This window comes from Mauremys mutica, chromosome 16 (genome assembly GCF_020497125.1).
Source record: "Mauremys mutica isolate MM-2020 ecotype Southern chromosome 16, ASM2049712v1, whole genome shotgun sequence".
Lineage (NCBI taxonomy): Eukaryota > Metazoa > Chordata > Testudines > Geoemydidae > Mauremys > Mauremys mutica.
The window spans coordinates 4,038,947-4,064,549 of NC_059087.1; the positions used below are offsets into that span (position 1 = coordinate 4,038,947).

Genomic DNA, 25,603 nt, shown 5'->3' on the forward strand with positions numbered 1-25,603 from the left:
TTCTACCCTGGGATCGGAAGCCATGAAATGCCTAGACAGAGCAGTAGCAGTTGGGGATTTTAGCTTAGGCATGTCACAGCTGTTGTAAAGGTTCTCTGCTGGACGGAATAATTGTCATGCTGACCAGAAGGAAGAGCTAACATCCTTTGCTGCTTGGCTTCTCCTGCACTAGCACAGTCAACCAGGAAGGAAACCACTGTTCTGACCTCTCTTCCTGGACCTCATTTGAGGTGACTGCCCGGACCAAATCATTCATGCAAAACTAGCTCAAAGCGTCTGTCCGTAACAGACATCTGGCAGCTGCTGCAGGCAATAGCTGAATGTGCGCAGACATTCAATGGTAGCTGAGCTAATCTAAGTACAAAGAGGCTCATACTTTATAAATCCCCTGCAGTAAAAACTTGACCTTAGAAATAAGATTTTTTACAGCCAATTTGAGATGCCACTTACCCAAGCAGGGCCATATATCATTATGAGCCAAGCGCCTTATAAATCTGACTAATTAATTACTCCGTGCAAGCTGCTAATGTAATTCAAAAGTCATAATTACATTCCTGGACCAAGTGAGCAAAGCTAAAATTAAGTTGCAGGGGATTACATGGCTAGGCTTCAACTCTTCAATGCAGCAAGGAGCAATGGGGAAGCTGAGAGACACATGACAGGGCCACATAGGGTGGAATAACCAAGCTCTAGGCTGGATACTACAGCGTCACCTTAACTTTAAATGCCTCCTAACCAACTTCATATTTTGAGCGCACGTTCGGTTGTCATTCAGTGCCACAGGCTGAGCACTATAGGCAGCAAGGAAAATACATTGCAGGTGAAACGCAGCAGAGTAATAAGTCTATCCCATGAGACCCACCAATATACAGAAAAGTTAGGCTAAGCAAAATAGCATGGGGACTACTGACCTACGGGCTAAGCAGGAGCATCAGACCAGTCCCCAGGAGGTTCAGGACAGAAGAGACAAGCCGTGTACGGGGAGGGGAAAGCCGCATCACCCTGGATCCACTTTCACTCCCCACTGCACAGGTGCTAATCTGGATAGCTCTTTGCAATCTACCTTCCCTCCCTGCCCCTGGCAGGAACGCCCTAATGCAGCAACTGGGACAGCAGCTGGTTGAAAATATTCCAACTGAACAGTATGCTGATTCCATGGCAATATATAGCTTGTCCCTTTTGTCAACAAAATCCCATTGAAACATTTCCTTTAGACGAGTTCCAAGCACTGGGTTTGATTTGATAAGGCAGATAATATACAGGTAAAAGTCGAAACATTAGAACACAGCACTCTGAGGTCCTTTCGATAGTTCCAAAACTCAACTTCTGTTGAAATTTAGTTTGTGGGAAAGTTCAAAGTTCTGATTTTTTGGTCCCTGTGTGGGACGAAATTACATTACAAAGTGTTGGAATTTCACAGCATGGAAATTGTGCTTTTTGACCCACGCTAGCTGGAATACAGTCATGGCAGCAACTCACGCACCCAGGGCGATCAGCTCAGGGAGCAGCTCCCTGGGCCAAGCGTCGGGTATCTGCTTCCCCAGCAAAGCTCAGCTCTGAGAGCACATCCCTGAACCACAATTGGTGCCCCAATGCCGAGCAGCATGGAGCCTGCCAGGGAGTGGGGCAAGCACCAGGAAGGGAAGAGAGGAAGGATGGTTGTACACAGCAGCTGTGGAATTGGAGTCAGGGCACTGGGGTCAGTTCAGTTCCTGGCACTGCCAGAGACTCACTGTGTAACCATCGGCAAGTCACTTCACCGCCACGCCTCAGTTTCCCTGTTCCATGGGGATCGATTGTGAAGTGCCCAGCTATTGGACTGACGAGGGCCAGAGCAGAGTCAAAGGTAAGTGAGTTGAATAAGGGACACTATCAACACGTGGTATTGTGGCCAACAAGGCATGAAACGCTGCACGGGTTGGTGCTGGTGCTCGCAAGCCTGCAGATCTCCGGCCTGCGTGGCAATGACAAGCAATAGTTTTGCTCAAGGCATGGCTGTTTCTTGCCAGCTCTCTGCCTTCGAAGCTACTGGAGCATCTGCTGTGGGCGTCCTTTTTGCAATTTCTTACTGTGCCATATGCCATAATGTCAAAACAATACCATTTGCACACACACTCAGGCCTCTTTCCAATTTCTGCCCTGCCTCGCCCCCCAAACGGAGCAAGTGTTCCCGGGCGCCAGGTTAGCTCAGTGCTTAGCACTGACTGCAGCACAGTTAGCAATAGCCAAGGGGGTTGTATGGCAGTGAAGAGCAAAGGAAAAGGAGCCTTAGAACAGCTCTTGAAGACTCTTGGTAAGGCCCATAAATGAAAAGCTATGTAGCTTTCATACGCTGCCACCTAGTCAGCCAAAAATTATACATCAAACTACTAGTATCCCTCTACCCAGATAGAACACGAATTCGGCTAGAACGCGGTAAAGCAGCGCTGGGGGGGGGGGGCTGCATGCTCCGGCAGATCAAAGCAAGTTTGCTATAACGCAGTAAGATTTTTTGGCTCCCGAGGGCAGCGTTATATCAGGGTAGAGGTGTATATTTAAATATATGGTATGAAACGCGGAGCAGCCATTCTCTCTCTTGGACCAAGGCTGTTCAGAGCCAGGCAAGAGGAATTAGGAAGTGTAAAATAGGGTGACCAGACAACAAGTGTGAAAAATCGGGACGGGATGGGGGGGTAATAGGGGCCTATATAAGAAAAAGCCCCCAAAATCAGGACTGTCCCTATAAAATCAGGACATCTGGTCACCCTAGTGTAAAAGCAATTGGTACCTTTCAAGTATTCCCTGTTGTTCACTGCACCGTGAAGCCTCTTGAAGGCTGTAGGCAACTCCCCATGACACTAGTCTGTTGGGGGAACGATTATATACCTTGAAGCCTCTGAACACACTCTGGTTCCATTCGTTTCTAACAGCACATGATCTGAATGGGTCACCTGCCCCAGCAACCACAGACTCCCTGTGTGACCATGGCCATTCCTCTGCCTCTGACCCAGTCTTAACAATGGAGTCAGTGCCTTGATTCTGCCTTCTCCCTCTTGCCCCCGCAACCTCCACCAGCATCAGATCTCACGGCAAGTGTGCCCATGTCTATAAAGCGTCTGCCTTTGCCCCAAGCAGAGCTGGAACACTGCTCTGACACAAGAGAGGTCTGCCCCCAAAGAAAGAAAAGTGCCCAATGGTCTTATTCAACACGTCAGGTTTATTTAATATCTTTCTGCATTTTTGACACATGGGATGTGCCAGGATCTCAGGACCATTAAGTCTTATCTATAGAAAAAATAAACTCATTAATCTCCTATAGCAAAAAACTCTCTCCTCCCCACACAGAACATACATGCAAAGTACAGACATCCAGGGCAGGACCTGTCACATATTCATAGCCTTCTACTCAATACAAATGTAACAGAGCCTCTCAAAGTCATACAGAAATCAGTTACTTATGAGAAATGCTGTTATCCATATAGCCAACAGGGTGTGTGTAGTTTATTACACAATCACAATTGATACAATAGCTACAAAATTATAGATGTAGTGTCTTGTATAGTGCAATATTTCCAAACTTTTCAAGGAAACTTAAAGGGGAGCAGAGATTTGTTGTTTAACAAACAATTTCAGGCTTGTGATCTAACTGGACACTGTGTTTATCTAAGAAAAAAGATACTGTGTCATATCTGAAGCTACAATAATCTGTTACAGGTCAGTGTCATGGCCTTTCAGTCTATAGGATGGTTAACAAGTGTTAAGTGATCACTTACACAAATCAAAAACGGTATTTACTGCTCTCTATAAATTCTCCATATTCACTCAACTTAGCAGACGCTTCTTCCTTCATTAATAGATCAGTTCATTCCTACAGAATAGAGTTCACACAGAAAAAGTCCCTAACATAGGAGGATTTGAGATGCATTTTCCAGCAATAGTTCTCAAGTAGAGGAGGCTTATTCCCTTGAAATTCACTGTCGATTAAAATGAAAGAAGAGAAAACATGACAGGCATTCGGATGCTCTTGTTTGAGGGATTCCAGCTGGGAGCATTTTCTGGTCTGCTTTCTACTTCTTGTCTCTCACCAAGGATTCAGAGGGCCTGCCCAACACCCTGGGGACCATTCCGGTGCTGAGACTTGTGCTATGCAAAACATGCCTGGGTTTGGATCCCCTGCCATTCATACCTATTGAAAAGATCCTGAAGATGAGGTAGCCTTGCATGGTAGCATCTGCTGCTGGGTGACTTGCACAGCGATGCTTTCATTGGATCCGCCTAGGTATTGCAGAGAGTAGGATTTGTTAAAACCACAAACATACACACACACCCCTCATATGCTAAGAGAGGGAAAGGAAGGTGAGGGGGGAAGCTGGCAGCCTCGGCACAAGCTCCTTTTAGCTGGGTTGCAATAGGCAGAGTGAAGAAGTTAAATAAAATAATTATGTTCCTGAACATTAGAGCATACGGTGCTTTCCAGAAATCCATGCAGCACAAGGGAACACCTGAGAGAAAGCAGCGTCCTTTCTTGATGGAACATGGAGAACTGCTGGGCTGAGACAGGATCCACTCTGGCTGTAAAATGTCAGAGGTGCAAAGCAGCAGGCCTAAACCAGGTTTGACAGGACAGTCTCTATATTTTGTCATTAAAAAAGAAGTGGAAATGGCCAGCAGGTGGGAATCTCACACATACACACAAACACACTCCCTCCCTCCTGAAAAAGACCCTTCATAACCACCAGCTAAAAAGCTGAATGCAGCAGGTGAGCAGAAGCTAATAAAATAAGGCCAAAAATATTACAAATAAATAGTTTGGCAAGCAAACATCACTGGGCTTTGGAGAGGCCAAGTCGGGGTTGCAAATGGGCTAAAGCAGAGACCTCCATAAGGGAGAGAGAAGATAAACTGAAATATGAAATTTACATCTCTGAGCAAGAAGTGAACTTCCCAGCTGAGGCGTTTTAAAACGGGCTGTTGGCAGCTTGATGCATTCCAAGCATTAAAGATGACTATGGAAGATGCATTTAATGACACTGACGGAGTCGAATGCTATACAAGTGCCACTGTGCTTCCTGGTCACTTGTAAGATGAAAATAAAATAAAGTTAAATCTTGTTCTAATTTGCTTAAAAGCAGAGTGGTCCCTCTCCTCCAACATGCAGAACTGGCAAGGAGCCAGCAGCAGTGCGACTGCCTCTGCCTTCCAGCCTCTGTGTCGGTTCTTTGAGCTCCTATTCTACAGCATTTTGAAACGGTCTTGGAGAGCGGCGGGTTGATTTTTCTGCCATTATGGCAAGCTGTTTGTTTTCACGGGAGATGAGCACGCCGGCCTTGCCTGGTGCACGGGACCTCAGAACGTCATCACTGCAAAGCTTTGCCAGAGCGAAGGGACTAAGGGAACACGCACAGTCAGTGCAGCTGACTGCCGGCTAGCCCCCTAGTACTTCAGCAACGCTTCCACCGTCGCCTTACTTCGAATGGCGCCACCCAAAGGAACAGCTGGGCCATCTCCTAGGAAAGGAAAAAACCCTCCTGCACGACAGCAGCTAACTTGGATTCCACATCATGGCCCAGGCCCGCGGGCTGCTGGATCCAGACTGGGGTTTTCAATGCTACTTTAATGCTTTCCCCGGGTTTGATTTTAAAAAATAGTTTACATGACGACAAGCGTATTGGATCCGACCCAGCACTGCCCTAGTGCTGCAGGAGAGCTTGGGCAGATCCCGCAGCTGCCTAGCCCAGGAGCTCTCCCTGTGAACCTCTAATACCATTTGCATATATTTGTCTTGGAGCTGACCCACCCGCTTCGCACGAAGGGCCGTGTGTCCTGCATCAGCTAGCGGCTCTTGGAGCCGACCCCAGGCGCCAAAGCAGCTACGAGAGCTCAAAGCCTGTGTTCATGCTGATGGCATAGCGCAGCTTCTCTCGCAAGATGCTCTTCTTGCTGTAGTTAGGAAGCTTGAGCAGGTTAAAACACGTAGAAGAGGTGGGGAGCCGGCCGCCTGGCTCTTTCTTGCGTATGGTGAAGAAGCCCCTTAGCACGCTGCCCAGCGTATCGCCAGTGTCCTGGGAACAGAGGGAGAGGCATGTTACCTCGCACTGCTCTGGCAGAGCACTGTGCAGCCAGGCACAGCATTAAGGAGGGAGGCATTATCCTGACACCAAGGCAGGGAGACTAATACACAGTAAGCCTGTGGCGGAAGCAGGGGGAATCGGAACCCAGTAGAGTCCTGGCTCTCAAGGCCCCATCTAGCACTAAGGGGTAACTTCTCCTTGGTGAAAATTCAACCGTGATTGACCCTGCAGACAACACAAAACCCAACAGTAGCAAAGACTCAGGAGGGAAGCACCAAAGTCAAGTGACCCAGAGCAGCTGCAGACCACAAGGGGAGGTACTAACCTGCAGGCAGGCAACAGGGGCACGGGCACGAGAGGGTGTGGGGGGAGCTGAGTGCACCACGTTAAAGGGCGTGTTTTCATCTTGTCTCCTGAACGCTGTCTGACGGACACTTTCTATGCACTGGTGCTTTCTAGTTGCTGCAGGGAAGGGGTGGAAGCAGGGCAGGGATGGGAGGAGCGCTGGAAAAGGCCTCAGGAGGGGATCTCCAATGCATAAAGGTTGGAGAACCGCTGTTCGGACCATTCTGGCCGCGTACCTGATCGTCTGAGACTTCTACGCAGCGGATGGAGAAAGGAGGCTTGAGGTAGGCAAAGCCCAGAAGCGGAGGCCGGGAGCAGCTGGTAACAAACTAAAACAGACATGGTTAAAGACTGGCAATCATTGATCGTTAGAGCAACGCGGCTTGGAAACTAAAACCAGACGTGTCTTCTAAAGGAACGGTTCGCTCATTGCCCTGCACCATTCGACTGACTGTTCTAATGATAAATCGCATTTAAGCTACTCTGGGAGTTGATGTCTGCAGCATTCACTCCCCACCGCAGGTTACAGTGGCTCCTCATCGATCCTTCTTCCCCTGAGACAAGTGGCGATACCTAAGCAGGGATATTCCCCGCAATACAAAATCATTTAAAGGATCCCTCCTTCCACTGTGTGGGGGAAGAGGAGAGTGTCAGAACTCCAGGGCTCAGGCCTTTCATTGTTCTCTCTGCCACTCAGGCCATGTCTACACTTACTGGTAGATGGCCTGCAAGCGATGCAGCGGGTGTCGATATAGCAGGTCTAATGAAGATCTGCTCTATCGACAGCAGAGCGCTCTCCAGCTGACTCCGGTACTCCACCCGTACGAGAAGAGTAAGGGAAGTCGACGGGAGAGCATCTCTATTCCTGTAACTGGAGTAGCGTAACTTAAGTCGACTTACCGCGGTCGTGTACACAAGGCCCCAGGAGAAGGGGTTTATGAGCACAAAGCAGTTTTGCTTGTCTAGATGATAATGGAAAGATGACCAGCGCCCCCACTACAAGGCGCCAGGTCGGGTGCACTCTACCAGGAGGGGAGCTAGGAGACATTTACCTTTAGAAACATCGCTCTCTCCTCGGGGCTGAAGTCATTGGCTAGGATGTCCCAGAGCCAGATAATGACCCTGTGACTCCCATGGAAGCCGCCATAGTACACAGTGTGTTTCCTGAGGAAGGACAGAATGCAACATGCTTACGCTTCACTGCACCAAACATATCACAGCTTCCTGCTTAATGAATGGCTGCATCTCGCTCTAGACAGAGCTTTAATCCACAGCTTAATCACAAAGGGGGCTTGAATTGCTAGCGTTCCCTGAAGCCTACATCCACCATTTACTGCAAACTTCTTCAAAAGCATTGGAGAGGATAGAATGAAAGTCTTTCTAATCCTACGGTCCTGTACTGGCTCCTGGGAAAGACTCTTCCCTTGCTCTATTTGCTAGTACTTCCTCCAGTCGTCTCTGAAATGACATCCATCCAGTTTGTCCCTCGCCTTTTAATTTGAAGAAGTTAATAAAAGGCTGGAATGGAGCTAATTTCCATGCACCAAACCTCAGAATAACATTGCTCTCTAACAGCATAACTGGCCTGTTGGATAGCAGAACCAGGTGACTGAATCGCTCACTTACTTTAAGTCCTCTAGGTCAATTTCAGCATTGTCACCAGATATGAGCCGCTGTAACTCAGGTGCAGAAAACATCCGAATCCATTCGGGCTTAATTATCGACCTGAAGCCGCTAATGAGCGCAGCCGTCTGACTTTTTATCTGCGTGTGCATCCGAAAATGAGCCATGAGATGGATGTAGCTGATTCTGTCCAAGGTAAGGAGGAAGGAAATCAGAGGCACCAAGCAGCTGAGAACACCCAGCACACTAGCACTGGCCTGGCACTTTTCTAGTTTACAATGCACGCTTAAAAGGAACGCGGGACCTGATCCAGGGCTCACTGAAGTCGATGGAAAGACTCATGACCTTTGACTTCAATGGGTGGTCGGTCAGGTTCCTGGAGCACATATCACTCCTATGGGTGAGCAGCAACACAAAGACAGAGACTTCTTCCAACTCAGCTTTTGTGCAGAACTCTCCACAATTTTTTCAGCCAAATGACTGACACCCCAAATCATTTAATCCGTGTGTCTGTGCAAACCCTGCAGAAGCAGGGTATTTGTAAGGTTTTACAGCAGCTGTTTTCCCCATCCTGTCGGGGTCTGACAGCCCCTCTCAACACTGACACAGGGCTTTCAATAATGCTGAGCACTTACAATATGCACATGGTCAAAGCACTGGCCATATATCATCTAGTTGCTGTTGAACAGCTCCTTAGAACGACTGGGTTTATTTTTCATAAAAACAATTTTCCTCCAAGCATTGTAGATGCCACAAGAGACTCATAAGACAAATATAGCCTGCTTTGGAGAGCCCTCATCTGGAGTCCAAGGGATCCAGATTTAGCAATATCTTGAAACAGAAGTTTTCCGAGATGCAGTAGTTAGTGAAAGGGGGGAGGGGGGTCTATCTGAACCCACCAGAACCACAATCTCTGCAGATATCCAGCCAGCCAGCTATTTTACTGACATTCCCTCCCCCGCCCACGTTAGACACCAACCCTCCTAACCTGGCTACCTTGCTAACCCAAGCTAACTCAAAGACTATGACAAGAACAGTCCTGGATTGCCTCCACTAGTGCATTTTTTTTTTTCAGTTTTCTTTCCCCAGCTGCCTCTGTGTGTTTGTTCAAAATTACGTGCGTAGTGAGCAGAGTGACACACAGGACTTTCGACTTTCTTCCTGACCAGCCTTCTGACAAGCAAAAAGATATTCCTTTCAAATGGGGACTCGCTGATCTGATCTCAGAGGGAGATAAAGATTGGGGACACTCAATTGTGAAGTGCAGCTGAGGCAGATGAGTCTTCAGGTTGAACACAGCCCCGACTTGCTGTTACAAAGAGCACGCTGCAGATTAAGAGTTTAGACACACATCTGCATAATAGAGATTTAATCGGTGAAGGGGGATGGGGATTGGGGAACAAAAGAGCTGGAGGGGGGCTTGGTTTTTAGGCTTTCACAGCTGACGTTTATGATAACTATCTAAAGCTGGTTATCTGTGAAAATAGCTCCAGGGCTCTGGTCTCCTCTGATTTCCTGTGTCTAAGCACCACTGTCTACTGCATTTGAATTCATCACTGTGTCTTCTGAAGAACAGCGTTTTATACAACTGCCATATGCTATCATTCTGAGAGAATCTGCCTGCTCCAAGGTGTCTTTGAGCATCTGTGCCCTCTGTGCTCAAGACCGTGTGCCTGAATTGCTTTGAATCCATCTGTCTGTATCTATAACCATCAGTAAATCCCTACGAATATCACGGACTGTGTGTCTTTGACCTCAGAAGTGCTGTTTCAAAAACTAAATAGTCAATTCTTATTTTGCAAATCGAATTGAATACAATTTCTGCCGATGAAGTGTAACCAGTAAATTCTATTAAGATATTTATGGGCGCTTTCTACTCCAATCCATCTCAATCTATTCCAGATGCAAGCCCAAGGAACCAGAATGAAGTATTTTACAGTGATGACCTTACAAATCTAATTGCCATACTTACTTATTTTCATTGGTAACAGGAATGGTCTTCCCTCCAGGAATAAGTTCATGGCAAACAAGCTGAGGGAAGAAATCATTATATTGCTAATTACTGCCTGAAAACTTCACTGGACGGAGAAGCCTTTCAGAAGCTGGGACTTACCATAAAATAATTACTTACTTTTACAATAAAACATTAGGATTTAAATGTTAAACAATAATCCCGTTTCTACTCCCAATCAGCATTTCATTTCAATACGAGCACAGCACCTGAACAGTAGGGAATCTGCCGATGGAGCCAGCTTGTCACCTTTCCTCCATTACCATCTACCATGAGCATTCCATACAAAACACATTCAAAGAACCATAAGGTGAAAAGCGAAGCCATCAAAAGCCAGGAAATGGGCCAGCTTAATTCTGTCTCCTTCCAGTCCAGTCTGTAATCATGATCACAAATTCTTCTGCAGGTCCCTCCTCTCATTCAGGCCCTGATCCAAAACCCAGGGAAGTTAATAAAAAGTCTCCCATTGAGTTTGATGGGCTTTGGATTGGGCCCTCAAGGGACAGGATGAAAAGGGTTCCATGATCAAGGCTGCCAGTCAGCATTTTTTACCGTCCATAGTCACTGCATGGTCCAATGCCTGGTTTGCCACACACCGGGCAGAGGAGAAAAGAGGGACACTCCTCTCTCTTTAGGCCCATCACCGTAGCATCTGGGAGCTTCACACACTCTAAAGAATTTATCTTGGCCACACCCCTGGGAGCTAGGGGAGTATTAATCCTATAGTACAGATGGGGAATGCAGGCAGAGAGTGAATAAGGGACTTGCCCAATGTCACACCGGGAGGGTGGCAAAAGGAAAGAATCAGATCCTCCTGGCTCCCAGCCCAGGGCTTTAACTTCAAGAACATTGTCCCTCTTCCAGCAGACACCAGTCTCATTCACAACACATCACACAACGGCAGAGAACGAGGCCAAGATGCTCAGGACCCCAGATGGATTCATGAAACACACTGCCTTGTTCTCTGTCCAACGTGCAAAATGAATGAGGCCTGGGTCCGGTGGAAAAAAACATGGTAAAAGATCATACAATAAAACTTTACTATAATGCATTCAAACAAAGGGGCAGCGTTAAGGTTAAGGTTGTTGTTTCTGACTTCCAAATACTTTACTTTGCAACCTTAGGTTCATTTAATGTAGGGATTTTGTATGGCATTTCCTATTTTTTAAAATAAGAAAAAACAAATTAAAAAATTAAATCATGTTTAAATATTTGCTAGGCAGCAGCAGAGCACTCAGCAGCAGAGCAACAGGAACACAGGGCCTCCTGCCATGCATACCTTTCCATAGCAGGTGGAAGGAACAGCGCCCACCTCCTTCCGCATGCACCCATCTACCTCCTCTCACACCAAAGGAGCAAGACTGCTTTGCAGTCCTGCTTCCTCTCCATTCCCCTTGACTAATCTTAGGGCAAGGCAAAGTATTGTCAATGAATGTTACTAAGCTAAACATGGCGGGCAGCATCACTGCACCACTGGCAGTCCAGTAAGAAGCCGCATTACAAAATCCAGTGCACAGGTTCAAAGTCATAAAAAAAACCCAAAACTTGTAACAACTGATATTATAACCAGTTTTCAACAAACCACCAAAAGGCATAGGTGCAACCTAGTGACCACCATCTCCCTGCCAAATTTCAACTTTCCACCAAAAACTTGCTAAATAAAAAAGTATACAAAGGAAAAAAAGTCTCTCTTTTTCCACTCGCTTGTTTCTTCAAACTGGGGGAATCCTTCTGGATCACACTTTCCAAATAATTCACTTTCAGACCGGGAACAAGCCTGCCATATTTCAGCCATAAAAGTACCAGGCTAACAAATTTAGAAGCAACTGAAAGTGACTCCTTTGGAGGATCTGCGTCACAGATCTGAAACGGCCTGTAAGAATCCAAAGGAGAAGTATAACAGAATAAAGTGCACCTCATGTCATCAAGCTGCTATGCAAACAAAACTTGGAAAAAGTGGTTGATTCTAAACAACCACAGACACCTCTTGGGAAAACACTGAGAATATTCCATGTAGAGTGTATTCTGCCAGCAGGTCAGCTTGCACATGGGTTTCCTTCCTCTGTCCTGCACAAGACACTATCAGTAAAATAAGAACATAACTCCTCAGGAGCCAGTCTGACCCACACTGAGGAATGCCTGAATTCACAATCCTCTATTTGGGGCACCCGAGGATTTCCCACAGTAATGGACAGTGATGTGTTTGGATCTCCAGAACTGGTTCCAATTGAAACCTCTCCCTGGAAACATCAGACAGGCAGGATGAACACACCAGGTGAGCTGGAGTCACTCACTCAGGAGAGCTGCTAGAAATTTACAACCAAAGGCTTGAAATCTCCTATCCCAGTCACCAAGGAAACAGGCTGCCTGGGCACAGAAGCCTGCTTGTAACTCTGTGCAGGTCTGAGGAAATTAATAGAAAAAGAGAGAGAGAGAGAGAGAGGAGCGGAAAGGAGGCTAAATATGAAGGGGAAACTAGCACAAAGACGTGTATGGCCTACCTGACCCATCACATCTTCGTCATAGGAGAGCGTTAAGCCCAAGTCGCTGATATCTCCATCGTAGCGCTAGTGGAATGACAGAGGGGATGAACGGGGGTCAATGCACAATCACTGAGAACAGCAGCTTGGCACTTACAGACCACTCCCCGGGAAGGGATCCTCGCAGGTGCTCTACACTGAGGCAGAGACTGTCTCAAGGTAACAGAGGGCGTCAGCGCATGAGCTGGGACTAGAAGGCAGGAATTCCTGGCTCCCGATCCTGTGTTTAGATCACTAGAGCACCTTCCCCTCCCTGCTTTACATGGAGCAAGAAATCCCACACCCTCCACTGCCACCTACTTTTAGACTCAACATTCACTCCTACAAGCGCAAGTATTTTCATAGCTAACATGAGCATTGGCTCACAGGAAGGGGGCATTTATTAGACACAGCAAGCCCAATATTTCTAACAGCAGCCAGACAGAGAAATACCTCTCCTGAACACAGGAGGAACCAAGTGTTTTCGTGTCTGTGGACATTATTAATACTCAGCTCCTATATAAGTGCTGCTCATTCACAGATCTCAATATGCTTTACAAAGGAAGTCACTCATCATCCCCAGTTTACTGACGGGGAAACTGAGGCACAGAGCAGGGCTGTGACTTGCCCAAGGTCACCCAGCAGGCTGTGGCAGAACTGGGAACAGAATGCAGCTTTCCCAAGTCCCAGTCCAGGGCTCTAGCCATTAGGACACACTACCTCATTTAAAAGGGCTTTTGGAATTAACCTGGCAGGCAAAAAGTTTACATCCACGCCTGCTGGCATCACCATTTAGACCTCTGAGCAGCACGTTACAGTCAAGTGGGGACGTGGGGAACATATTGTGCAAACCTTAATCGAGGTGAGGTTTTTGTAGAACTCAGAGTCCAGAGAGGGAAGTTCATCCACAGAGCTGTAGAAGCTACTGTGACGGTGCCCAAGCAGCTGACTCAAGAAGAAGGAAGCAAAGGGAACATCCACAACTATCCCCTGCAATTAACAGGAGAGAGAAGATGTGAGCACCCCACTTGCACTAGCTCTGTGCAACGTCTCGAGTCGCCAGTCCTCCAGGACAAACGACAAGCTTCTGGCTTGTACACAGGCACAAAGTACAGCTGGCCACCCAAACAGCTCACATCCTCTTCAGAGACCCATCACTCTGCAGCCCCTTCCCTAAGGGGTATCTCTGGGATTTGGAACATCATCTCATGGGGGGAAGGTCATGTTCTGCCTCTCTATAAGCTCCTGGCATGGGAAGTTCTCAAAACACTTTACAAATATTAACGAACCCTCAACAACAGCCCCTTGTGATAAGCAGCAGAGACTGCCCTACTTTCCAGATCAGGAAGTGAGCAGGGAAGCAACATGCTGATGGTGAGCCAGTGAGACTCTGGTGTAGAAGGGAAGAGAACCCAGGAATCCTGACTCCCACTGTCTTGCTCTGAACACTGGCCTGGATACACTACTCCAAGCATGGATACAGATTCAGAGAAGCTCTGCTCACACCAACGCCGCTTCTCAAGCAGGTTATGGGGACTTCTCTATGAGTAGAGTGGCTACAGACTACCAGCCCCATGGGATGTACCTATCCCTATTCCTCCCTACACCCATGAGCTCCTGGAGAACATGAATCCATCCTGTTCAAAGAGATGGCACTGTGGGTATGGAGATAACGGATGGCTACAACGGATGCGTTGGCATTAATGCAGCAGCTTGAGCTGTTGCCACTCACCATGCACAGAAATGAAGAGCGTCAGAGCAGTGCGTGTGCAGAGGGGCGAGAGACCAGGACATGGCTAAGTGCTCTTCTAGAGCTGCAGACATTAGAAGTGGCTTGCACCAGTCATCTAACCCTTCCCTCAGCGCCCAGCAATCACCTCCCATCTAGTCCCACGTCATTTAGGTGCTTCCACCACTTCGTTTGGGAGATGATTCATTCTCCTTATATTTAGCTCAAGTTGTCCCTTTAATTCCACCTCTTGGCATTCACTTTTAAACACACTCGCTTTTGGAAGTTAGAAAGCAAAATTTGTTTCCCTCATGGCTCCATCCTTTTCCAGCTGGCAAACACCATGGTCTGGCCTGTCTTTGGAAAGCAGTGCCACATTACTACTCCTCGGCAGTAGATCCACCAGCAGCAGCAACAGTGGCAGCAGAGGGAGCCCACGTACTCTGACTCTAGCCATTTCTTTTATGTTTTGTAGCTACAGAGTGAATTTTTCAGTTGGATATTTAGGCATATTTCACCTACTCACCCCCTTGCCATTGCAGGGGCCTCGGGCACTGGTGGCACCTGTCTCCCCTGATCTCTGCCTGGGGCACACAACAGTTCAGAGTCCCTTGAAGACTAAAATGCCTTGGTTTAACTAAAGTCATTGGGCTCAATCTCGGGGTACCTGGGTGAAATCCAATGGCCTGAGACATATGGGAGGTCGGATCTCCTGGTCTCCTCTGGCTCTAAACTGCACGAAGCAAGGCCATCAAAGCTGGCATTTTCAAAGGAGGCCAAGAGAGCTGAATGTCAGTAGGATTTGGGCACCTAATTCCCTTTGAGAGTCCCAGCCCAACCGGTCTATTGCAAGACAGCATTCCTCGTACACGTCATTCCTCTAGGCCATTCTGCCCTCCTCACCCTGCCAGAGCACACCAACAGAACGCAATGCCCTCCTCCACTTTGCCTGCACATCCCCAGGGCTGGGACGAGGTGTGTGTGAGCAACGCTACCCCAAAGTGCGAGACATCCACGTGCTGGCCTCCTTCGGCTTACCTCATACACAGCCTTCCCGAGCATTTCTCCCACAAACTCAAAGAGCTGGAGATAGTTCTCGTGGATGTAGGATGTCGGGGATGGATACAGCCTCTCGTCGCCGCTGGTCGTCTACACAAACAAAATGATGAGACAAGACATCAGTATTGTGAACAACCAGAGCCAGTTTTCACTCGTCATTTCAGACTGGGGAGTGGTCAGAGCCTATTTCTTCAGCTCAGCATCAGTACCTTAAAGAGGTTGAGCGCAGGGTCAAACACCTTCTTTATGATCTCCTCCAAGAACTCTTTGAAAACACCATCTTGATCAATACCAGCTTCATCGACACCCAGGTCATTCACAAACTTCACTCGGATAACTCCCTTCATGAGGTTCTGGGTCAGCGGCCTTAGTTGTTCGTATCCATCCTGCCCAGGTGAGAATTGCCACACATTAGCCATGCAGAAGGACACACATGTCTTCACAAACATGCAACACTGACAGGTGGTCGCACTGGGATATAAATGGTATACCGGCATGTTACGTGGGAGTTCACATTCACAAAGACAGTGACAAACTCTTGTGTTAATGCCACAGATTTGGGGTCAGAACAGCAACGTGCTAAGTTTCCTGAACATATTGTTTCATACAAAGACCTTCTCTTTGAAGCAGCATTTCAGGCCTGGTCTATACTACGACTTTAGGTCGAATTTAGCAGCGTTACCTCGATTTAACCCTGGACCCGTCCACATGACGAAGCCCTTTTTTTCGACTTAAAGGGCTCTTTAAAATCAATTTCTTTACTCCACCTCTGACGAGGGGATTAGTGCTGAAATCGGCCTTGCCAGGTCAAATTTGGGGTAGGGGGACGCAATTCGACGGGATTGGCCTCCAGGAGCTATCCTAGAGTGCTCCATTGTGACCGCTCTGGACAGTGCTCTCAACTCAGATGCACTGGCCAGGTAGACAGGGAAAGGCCCACGAACTTTTGAATTTCATTTCCTGTTTGGCCAGCGTGGCGAGCTGATCAGCACAGGTGACCATGCAGAGCTCATCAGCATGATGTGCACATTGCCGGGGCACATTGCCTGGCCCATACTTTGTGAGAAGTCTATGACCATATCTATGTCCTCATCACTCTTGTCACCGCGCTGCCGTTGCCTCCTCACCTGGTTTTGCGTAAAAGAATTGTCTGCTGTTGCTCTGACGGAGGGAGGGGCGACTGACGACATGGCTTACAGGGAATTAAAATCAACAAAAGGGGTGGCTTTGCATCAAGGAGAAACACAAACAACTGTCACACAGAATGGCCCCCTCAAGGATTGAACTCAAAACTCTGGGTTTAGCAGGCCGTTGATTTCACAAAACAAATCGGGTCAATTTCTTGTTTTGATCCACTCCATCTATCTTTTACATCTTAGGCTGGCAGCAGACGGTGCAGTACGACTGCTAGCCATTGTCTTCTCCTGGGTGCTCAGCAGAAGATGGGAATGACCTGGCTGAGTCACTCCCATGTCTACCCAGGCGCCCCTAACCAACCTCACCGAGGTCGGCTAAAAGAGCACCCAGGAATATGACGACGATGGCTATCAATCGTAATGCACCGTCTGCTGCCAAAAGGCAATGAGCTGCTGCTGTGTAGCAATGCAGTCCCACATCTGCCAGCACCCAGGAGACGTACGGTGACGCTGAGCTCAGCGGGCTCCATGCTTGCCGTGGTATGGCATCTGTCCAGATAACCCAGGAAAAAAGGCACAAAATGTTTGTCTGCCGTTGCTTTCACGGAGGGAAGGAAGGAGAGGGGGGTCTGACGACATGTACCCAGAACCACCCGTGACACTGCTTTTCCCCCATCAGGCTTTGGGATCTCAACCCAGAATCCCAATGGGCAGTGGAGACTGCGGGAACTGTGGGATAGCTACCCACAGTGCAGCGCTCCGGATGTCGACGCTAGCCTCGGTACTGTGGACACAGTCCGCCAACTTAAGGCACTTAGAGCATTTTGGGGGGGGGGGGGGGGGGAGACACACAAATCGACTGTATAAAAACGATTTCTGAAAAACTGACTTCTATAAATTCGACCTAATTTCGTAGTGTAGACATACCCTCAGAGATGGGACAACTCATTGTGTGGAAAGGGAAACCACCACAGCTAGTGCATTATGGTGTATATCTACAATTACAGCTGTACACAGCCCACACTACAGTTACCTATAGAGGCAACAAGAGGGTAAAGGGACAAAGGAATAAAGCAGGAGGCAAGAGAACTGACATGATTATTCAGCAGCTTTGCTAAAACTCTTGTTTGACAAATGCAGAGAGTTTTTTAGTGTAGCACAGAATCAGTTACACGTTATCTTATTGTCCATGTGCTCACTAACAGACAAATAAGAGACCTGTGCCTTAGAGAAGACAGCAAATCCTACAGTTAGTGAGATTCTAGCACAAATGTGAATTCAAGGGAGCATGAAGTAAAGAACCAAAGCAACTGAGTGGGACCAACTGGTCTTGTATGCACGCCCTAGGCCCCTCCCTCCGGGTCTCTGCTCCAGCACATGAGAACATGGCACATTTGAACAGACCCTGACTCAGGGGAGATAAACGTGGGGACACAGCTACGTCACTAATAAATATGTGAGAAAATCGCAATTGAAATTGTTAAAAAAAAAAAAAAAATCTGTCGGATGAGGCGATCCCGAGCCAAGTGCTCTGTCTGTTACTGCAGGTGAAGGCAAGAGATACCACCCACCCCAGAATCTAGCAGGTTCTGCTGACCCCCACGCTCCAAAGGGGGTATGCGCTGCTGCCTGACTACGCAGGCATGTTTTCTCTCTAGCAGCGATCGGAGTTTGACATCGAGCTGCAAGCCCGTCACTATGCACTGGATCACTCAGCAAGGAGCAGTGCGTGTACAGAACACAGATGGATGTCAAGTCCCGGGTCTGATCAAGGCAGAAAAGGGAAACTTTCACAGTTTGTTACGGTTTAGTGGAAAAATGGGCAGCACTACCAGAGTCTCCACTGGGGAAGGAAGAGTTTTTGGTGCCTAAAAGAGCTTTCTACATATGATGCATCCATGACAGCAGAGAATGAGCCCTAATCTATTTAAAATGGAAATGAGCATAAACAATGCTGATTCCACCTTTCAATCCTTTCATCTTCTGTGAGTTGTACAAAGCATGTGTCTGGGACGCAGTACAGCCTTGGCCTGAGCTCACCATTTCACCCATGGTTGGATATTCTGAGGCACTTATTAGTTAACCTTCAACCCAGTAAGGAACAGGACGCCCCACGCTAGATTCCACCCTATCAAACACTAGGGCGACCAGATTGGAGAGAGAAAATATCAGGACACAGGGGAGAGGAGCGAGTGCTGCCGGCAGAGCGAAATATCAGGACAAACACCTAAATATCGGGACGTCTGGTCACCCTATCAAACACACAGCACCAGCCAGCCCAGAGCCTAGCCTCCTCAGCACCTAGATGAAGAGCAGCTGGCTAAGCGAACCCACGCAAGTCTGAGGTGCTGCTGAGAGGACAGAGGAAGCACTTTGAAGAACTTGCCTCCTCCCCCCAGCATCTGTTCTCATTGCTACGTCAGCCCGGCGCGGCATTGGGACTCCCCACTACTACTGGATGCCCAAACACCCAGGGTGGCAAAATATGTCCACTCCCATTGGCAACTGGCCAGAAAGTGGTGCTCTACCAGGCCCAGACCCAGGCAAGGTGATCCACGCGTTCAGGAATCGCCCCACTCAGTCACTGCAGCTCTTCATACCTAGAATGAGCTCCATGCTCACGCCCTTCCCCGACCGTTACAGTAGGAGGCTCAGGAGTGCACGAAACAGAACTTCCCAGGAGCAGGGCCTAGGCAGTGGAACTCTCAGCCACAAGAACGATCAGGAACCTGACTGCGATCAGAACTGGATACCAACTCATTCCTTGGCCTTAGCTGTCCCTTCAAACACAGGCAGGCACAACACAAACACACTCAAAATGCTCCTGCAGGCTGGCAAAGAACAGACAGACAGACACTGTTGCTATTTCTATTGTTAAACATGTCCAGAGGCGATGGCAAGGGCCCCACAGAGGTACCTCGATCAAGACCCGGGCAAGCACTGAACCACACACTCACAACATAGTCACCAACAAAACCAGGTTTCTGGCTGGCAGATTTGCTTCTGAGGGCTGAGCCACTCACCTCCAGCATGCGTGAGCGGCGGATAGTTATGTGTGTGACGTGAGGTGACGCAGAGCTTGTTTCAACCAGCCCAAGCTTCTCCTTCTCCTTCGTCACCATGTTTCGGAAAAGAAGAACCCTCTAAAAATAAATAAATAAATCCAAGAGAGACCAACAGCGTCAGGGTAATAAATCTCCGCACTGCACCTCGTGAAAGTTACACATGCTGCTCACCCACCTGGATGGATATTCAGTACTAGACAAAGACAAACGGAGCAGATAAATACTGCTGCTTTCACAACCATCTGCAGTGTAAAGGGGGAAAAATTAGCTAAAGAAAATTATACCCAGGCCTGAATCCTACTTGCCCTACTCATGTGAACAGACCCACTGAAGTCAGCAACACCTACCCACATAAGGCGAGTGGGATCTAGCCCATGATACCTTTTTTGACATTACGCCCCATGTAATTAAGCGACAACCTTCTGTGTTTTATTCAGGAAGGTTCCCACTTAGCGTACGTAACGGCTGCGCAGAGAAAAGCCCTCCCTTGAATGCCAGATCCAGCGTGATGCAGTCTAGAAAGGGACAGCTTGGTAGGCCTGCATATACCCTGCCCATTGGGCTGACTCCTGCAGCCAAATGGGGCATTGCTACCAGCTTGAAGCAGCAGGGATGAAGGACCTTCCTTCACAAACAAGACCCTCTCTAATGGTAAAGAAGAGACGTTTAACACAATGGAGCTACAGTGGATGCTGGTTATTAGCGATCCTGATATTGACAAATTTTGGTTATTAACAACATTTTGCTGAGAACTGATCCCATTCCACTGACTTTAATGTTAATGGGATTTGGATATTAGCAACTGTCATGCCTCTTACCGACACCTTCCTTTTTCTTGCTGTGAGGCCTCGAGGGCCCCCGGCTCCCCCAGTCGCAGTGAAAAGCCCCAGCTGCAGGGAAAGCAGCCCCTGGATATGCAGAGCTTGGCCCGAGCTGCAGCTGGGGCTTTGCTGGGGGCTCTCCCTGTGCTCTCTGGGCTGCACCCTACCCTGGCACATTCCAGAGCCCCCAATCCCATGGAGAGTCCCGTATATGGGCAGGCTTGTGTGAGTGCAGCCAGGGATTGAAGCACTGGGATGTGCCAAGCCTGGGCTCCCGGTGCCAGGGCAGGGAGCAGCACAGAGAGTGCAGGGAGAAATACCATACAGCCCTGTGGGCCCCCCAGCACCTTCACTCCCCGGGCAAAGCCTCAGCATCCAGGCTGCAGCCTCCCCTCCCACTCTGCAGCACTGGGATTCCTGCATTACCTCCTGTTGGGCAGCCAGTCCCTGGCCACGGGCTGCCCCACGCTGCTGTCTCAGGCATGGGCCTTTCGCCTATGGCCAACTTTTGGTTACTAGCAAGTTTTTGCTGGGAAATGAGAGATTGCTAATAAGCTGCATCCCCTGTATTTTTAAATGGGCTTTTGGGGTGTGAATTCAGCACTGGAAAACCTTGGAGACTCAAGTCCCTTTCATTCACCCACAGGATGGGCAGTAGCAACCACTCTCCTGGCATACAGCACTCAAAGCCCTCCTGCCCAGGTCTCACTCACGTTCTTATGGGGGATGACATGCGGGATGTACTGCAAGAGCAGCTGAGCTCGCTTCTTGTCTTTGTCCAGCTCTTGGAAGAGCACACTGGGTTTGAGGTCCCTGAAAAAGCAAGACACGTATTCAGAGCTCCCTGAGAAACACACAGAGAAAACAGAGCTTCGCAAAATCAGTGGGGAATCACATTTTTAAAAGCACCTAAGAGATTTAGGAGCTTAAATCTCTTCTGAAAATGGGACGTAGGTGCTTTTGAAATGTGTACCCTGTACAAGTAATACTGAGAATAATCGCTCTACAGAAGAGAGGGAAGCGCCATCACCAGGGACTTTAAATTAAACAAGGTAAACGGAGCATAGGGAACAACCCTGGCAGGGGGCTGGCAGAGAGGAACAATAAGGAAGTTCCATGTCTAACAAAGTGACAACGTCCAAAATGGTCAAGACAAGAGCCGCTGTGCTGAGAAAGCCACACGATCGTACACGGCCCAGCGCGAGGATCCAGCACTCACTTCCGCAACCAGTGGTCCTCAGGAGCAAAGCGCCGGCGGCAGTCTCTTTCATACAAGATCATCAGCCAGCCATGAACAGAATGGAACAACTCCAGCGTCTCTCCTTTGGCATTCTCTACAAGACAAACACGGAAGCAGCGTTCAGGGCCTCCTATATACTAGTGGCCGACACGAAGCAGAGAGCCGCTCCTTTCCCCAGCACAAACAAAGGGGGCTAAGCGTTCTCCACTTCCACTGGCTTTAGGGGAATTAAAGGGTCTCAGCCTCTCTCACAAGAAGTGCCCAACATCTGCCAGGATCCAGGCTTGAATCCCTCGGCCCTAAGAATTTGTAACACTTTCTGTGCACAGCATTCAAGTCATACTAGCAAACTGGCTGAAGCCTCTGGATGAATCGATTCACTACTACTTTTTAAAATAATTATCATGGTCCCCTCAATGAAGCTGCTGACGCGCTTACCCACAATTCCATCCCAGATCATCTTAAACACAAAGGAATTCAGGAAAGAGGAGATGGTAACTAGCTCTTCCAGTTTGAATGAGATCTGTTCTTCATAGACTTCAATTTCGTCGAGAATTCTGGAAGAGGAAAACACAGGTTGGTTATTTCCCTTTTGAGAGGGCTTGCAGAGCATGCATTTTGCCTGGCACAGCTAGTGGGAGTTCTCATTTCCTGTGACGACTAAAGCAGGAGCTAAACCCCTAAACCAACAGTATGTATTTACTGATTCTGATCAATATCTGAGTTTAACATAAGACAGCACAAAAAGTCTGAGAAATAAACTACACCCAATACAGTATCGCATTTAGAACATAAGAATGGCCATACTGGGCAAGAACAAAGGTCCATCCAGACCAGTATCCCATCTACTGACAGTGATCAATGCCAGGTGTCCCAGAGGGAGTGAACCTCTCCCTGCCATCCATCTCCACCCTCTGACAATTTAAAGGGCTTTTTACTGGTAGATTGCAAAGCACTTGAACAAGGTGGGTAAGTAGAATTATCTTCATTTTACAGATGGGAAGACTTTCTACATAGGCAAGGAAGTGGCACAGGGTCACATAGCGAGTGGGCAGTGGAGCTGGGAATAGTCCTGCCAGCCAGCCAATGCCCCTTCTTATAGCATGATATGTACCTTTGAAGAATTTGCCCTGTGTTAAGACACAGCTGTTGCACACAAGCATTAAGAAAAATTATTCCTAGAGCACCCATTGCTGTAATATCTAGTTACGTCTCCTGTCACATGTCCATCCCTTACACAACACACTCTTTGCAAAGCATGCCCTTTTGCTCTTGCATTTTAGTTATTTATATGTAATTGCAGCAGCATTTCGGCTCTCCACCCTGGCACTCAAAGAACATTCGATCTGTATATTTGAATTCCGTAGGAAGAGCCATCTGCTAGTAACCTACGTGATAAGGTGTCGAGAACAGTCACAAAACAGCATCAGCATAGCCAGCAGCCTCTTGGATTCCTCTGTGTCATTGTTCAGGCATTCCAAGAAGAGTTTTAATCCGCCCTGGGGTCCCAGCTCACAGATAAATGCCCACAATTTGGGCAACAGGTCATCAAGATAAGTGAGGCCTACAGGAGGGAAAACAGAAGAAAGCAAGCCTTAATGCAGCTCTTTTCCCTGCATGCAGGGGAAGATGACTATGACCTGTTGCAGATAACAGTTCATTTTGCAAACCTATCTGCTGGTGAAGAGGAAAGTCACACAGTGGGCATGGGTGCAATTCACGTGAACAAGTATTCTACAATCACAATGAGACCAGAAGGAAGCCTCTTAGCTAGCTAATAATACTTTGCACACCTACAGCACCTTTCAGTTCAAGATTTCACAGCACTGCACAAGCATCAGTTAATGAAGCCTCTTGTGATGCAGTCATTATGATCCCCATTGTACAGACCAGGAAGCAAGGCACGAAGGGCAAGGTCATGCAAGTTGCTCAAGGTTGCACAGAGTCAACGGCAGAGCCAGGAACAGAACCCAGGAGTCTGGACTCCCAGTTTCCTGTCCTTGCCACTAGACCAGTGATGGCTTACCTCCTCCTCCCTCCTTTCTAGTAAGAGGGATCATTTGTTCTTAATATAACCTAAGATCCCTGTAAAGTGCGTGGCTGGGTGGCCGCCCAGCAGGCTATCAGGTGTCCCTCCTCCCACTGCTGTGTGCTGCCCCTGCCCTCTGCCTTAGAGCTGCTCCCAAGAGCCTCCTGCTTACTGTGCAGAGTGTGTGTGCGTGTGTGTGCGCGCTCTGATGTCAAGGTGTCCCCCTCCCTCCGTCCCACACCCCATCTCCACAGAGCAGGGGAGAAGACACACAACAGGGCTTAGGACAGAGGGAGCTTGCTGGCAGCTGCTGCTGTGTCTGAACTTGCTGATCTACTTAAAAGGGCAGCACACTTAAAGTGGGGTCAGGGTACTGAAAGGGACAACGCGCGTCTCTGTCACACACACACATGCTGTGTGTGTCTCACACACACACACACACACACACACACACACACACAGTATTTCACACTCACCTCCCAACACATACTTGTATTGTTGTTACTTCTTGATACTTCTTTCAAAGTGTGTTATTTTAGTTTTTTGACTGGTCTATGCATTTCATAATTTTTATTTCTCTTTTGTACTTAAATTTAATTCTTTGAGTAGTGAGTTCTAAAATGCCTAACCTGTACTGCCTGGAGTAATTATCCCTATAGTAACTTTTTAAAAAATATACATTATATCTAGGTTTTTGGTTTCTACTGGTGGTGCACATCTGCACATTACCTCGATATGATGCCCATAACAAAATTCATTCCACACATAGATGGAAAAAATTAGAGGGAACACGGAATATAACGGAAGCATCCAACGGGCTCACCACATAAAGACTGGTATTACTGGGTATTACTCAAAGACACTGGGCCAGATTCAGTCAATAAGAAGTGAGCAGGTTTCAATGGAGCAGAACTTGCTTTCATTTGTATTCTAGAGAGCTAACATTTGATAAAGCAGTGATGAATGCTATTGATCAGACGTATGATCCAGGATAGAACAAGCTTTGCATCCAGCTGGTCAATAAACAGCCCTGTGTAGTACAACTACCAGCAGAGTCAAAGGAATCAGTGAGAGGCACAAATTTAGATCTTTAGAAGATTCCTCCCCAATTTTAAAAGGTGCTTTGAAGAAAAGACAAAAACCAACTGACCTGTGAGTATCTGCAGCCGGATCTGCGTCAGAGTCGTCAGTGTGGTTTGGTACAGCACACAGATGCTGCAAACCTTCTGCACCTCTGCTGAATCCACCCGCTTGCCTCCAACTGGCTTGAGGATGTTGCGAACAGAGGCAGACTTCTGGAAGGCTCGCTTGAAAAGATCTGGTGGGAGATAAAGGGAGACACATGCACATGGGTCTTGGAGACTGAGACATTCATCACCAGGTGAAGTCTTATCCTGGGTCACTGTGCAGCCCCATATCAATGGGGGTTTTAGTAAGGACAGTAACCGATTGAGTGGGTCATACCACAGAACTGCAGAATCAGTGAATTCCCCATGGCAGAATGCTTTATAGGAACATTCTCCATTCCATAAACACCAAGCCGTTCTCTGGTGACACAGAGATCATTCACAAGTCATTCTCTAGTTTCAAACGTTATCCAAATGGAATAGGAGTCACTAGTTGTGCTAGAATATCTAGCACATATCTACAGTAGACTGAGTCAGCACAGTTATAGGGGGCTAGAGCAAGAGACTAGAACCTAGAAATTCCAGAGCTATAATCCAGGCTCTGCCAATGATTCCTTGTGAGACCATGGGGAAGTCACTTAACCTTGCTGTGCCACAGTTTCCACCTGTGAAGCTGGGATACTATCCAACCACGGTAAGGTACAGAGACCCCCAGCAACAGACTGTGTGGTAAGGATTACATCATGCTTTTCATCTTCAAACCACTTGAGAAACAATTCAAACCCTGCTTGGAAACAGGCAAGCGTCCCCAAGATATGTGACTTGCCAACATCACAGAGTAATGTGAAC

The 25,603-nt window shown here is 47.9% G+C and overlaps 1 protein-coding gene across 2 annotated transcripts in view; it reads right to left on the reverse strand.

Annotated features, from left to right (window-relative positions):
* Window positions 1-3,176: 3,176 nt before the first annotated feature.
* Window positions 3,177-25,603, reverse strand: part of UBE3B (ubiquitin protein ligase E3B) — a 33,623-nt gene continuing 11,196 nt past the window's right edge. For both annotated transcript variants that reach the window (XM_044989729.1, XM_044989730.1), the window contains exons 15-29: window positions 24,778-24,945; window positions 22,991-23,162; window positions 22,037-22,155; window positions 21,578-21,692; window positions 21,072-21,171; window positions 19,496-19,615; window positions 15,546-15,722; window positions 15,316-15,426; window positions 13,401-13,538; window positions 12,531-12,596; window positions 9,991-10,049; window positions 8,022-8,204; window positions 7,448-7,559; window positions 6,632-6,724; window positions 3,177-6,041 (exon numbers count right to left, since the gene is read on the reverse strand). In XM_044989729.1, the coding sequence (XP_044845664.1) occupies window positions 5,850-6,041; window positions 6,632-6,724; window positions 7,448-7,559; window positions 8,022-8,204; window positions 9,991-10,049; window positions 12,531-12,596; window positions 13,401-13,538; window positions 15,316-15,426; window positions 15,546-15,722; window positions 19,496-19,615; window positions 21,072-21,171; window positions 21,578-21,692; window positions 22,037-22,155; window positions 22,991-23,162; window positions 24,778-24,945 (1,925 nt within the window). In that variant the 3' untranslated portion in view covers window positions 3,177-5,849. The remainder of the gene's footprint in view (window positions 6,042-6,631; window positions 6,725-7,447; window positions 7,560-8,021; window positions 8,205-9,990; window positions 10,050-12,530; window positions 12,597-13,400; window positions 13,539-15,315; window positions 15,427-15,545; window positions 15,723-19,495; window positions 19,616-21,071; window positions 21,172-21,577; window positions 21,693-22,036; window positions 22,156-22,990; window positions 23,163-24,777; window positions 24,946-25,603) is intronic.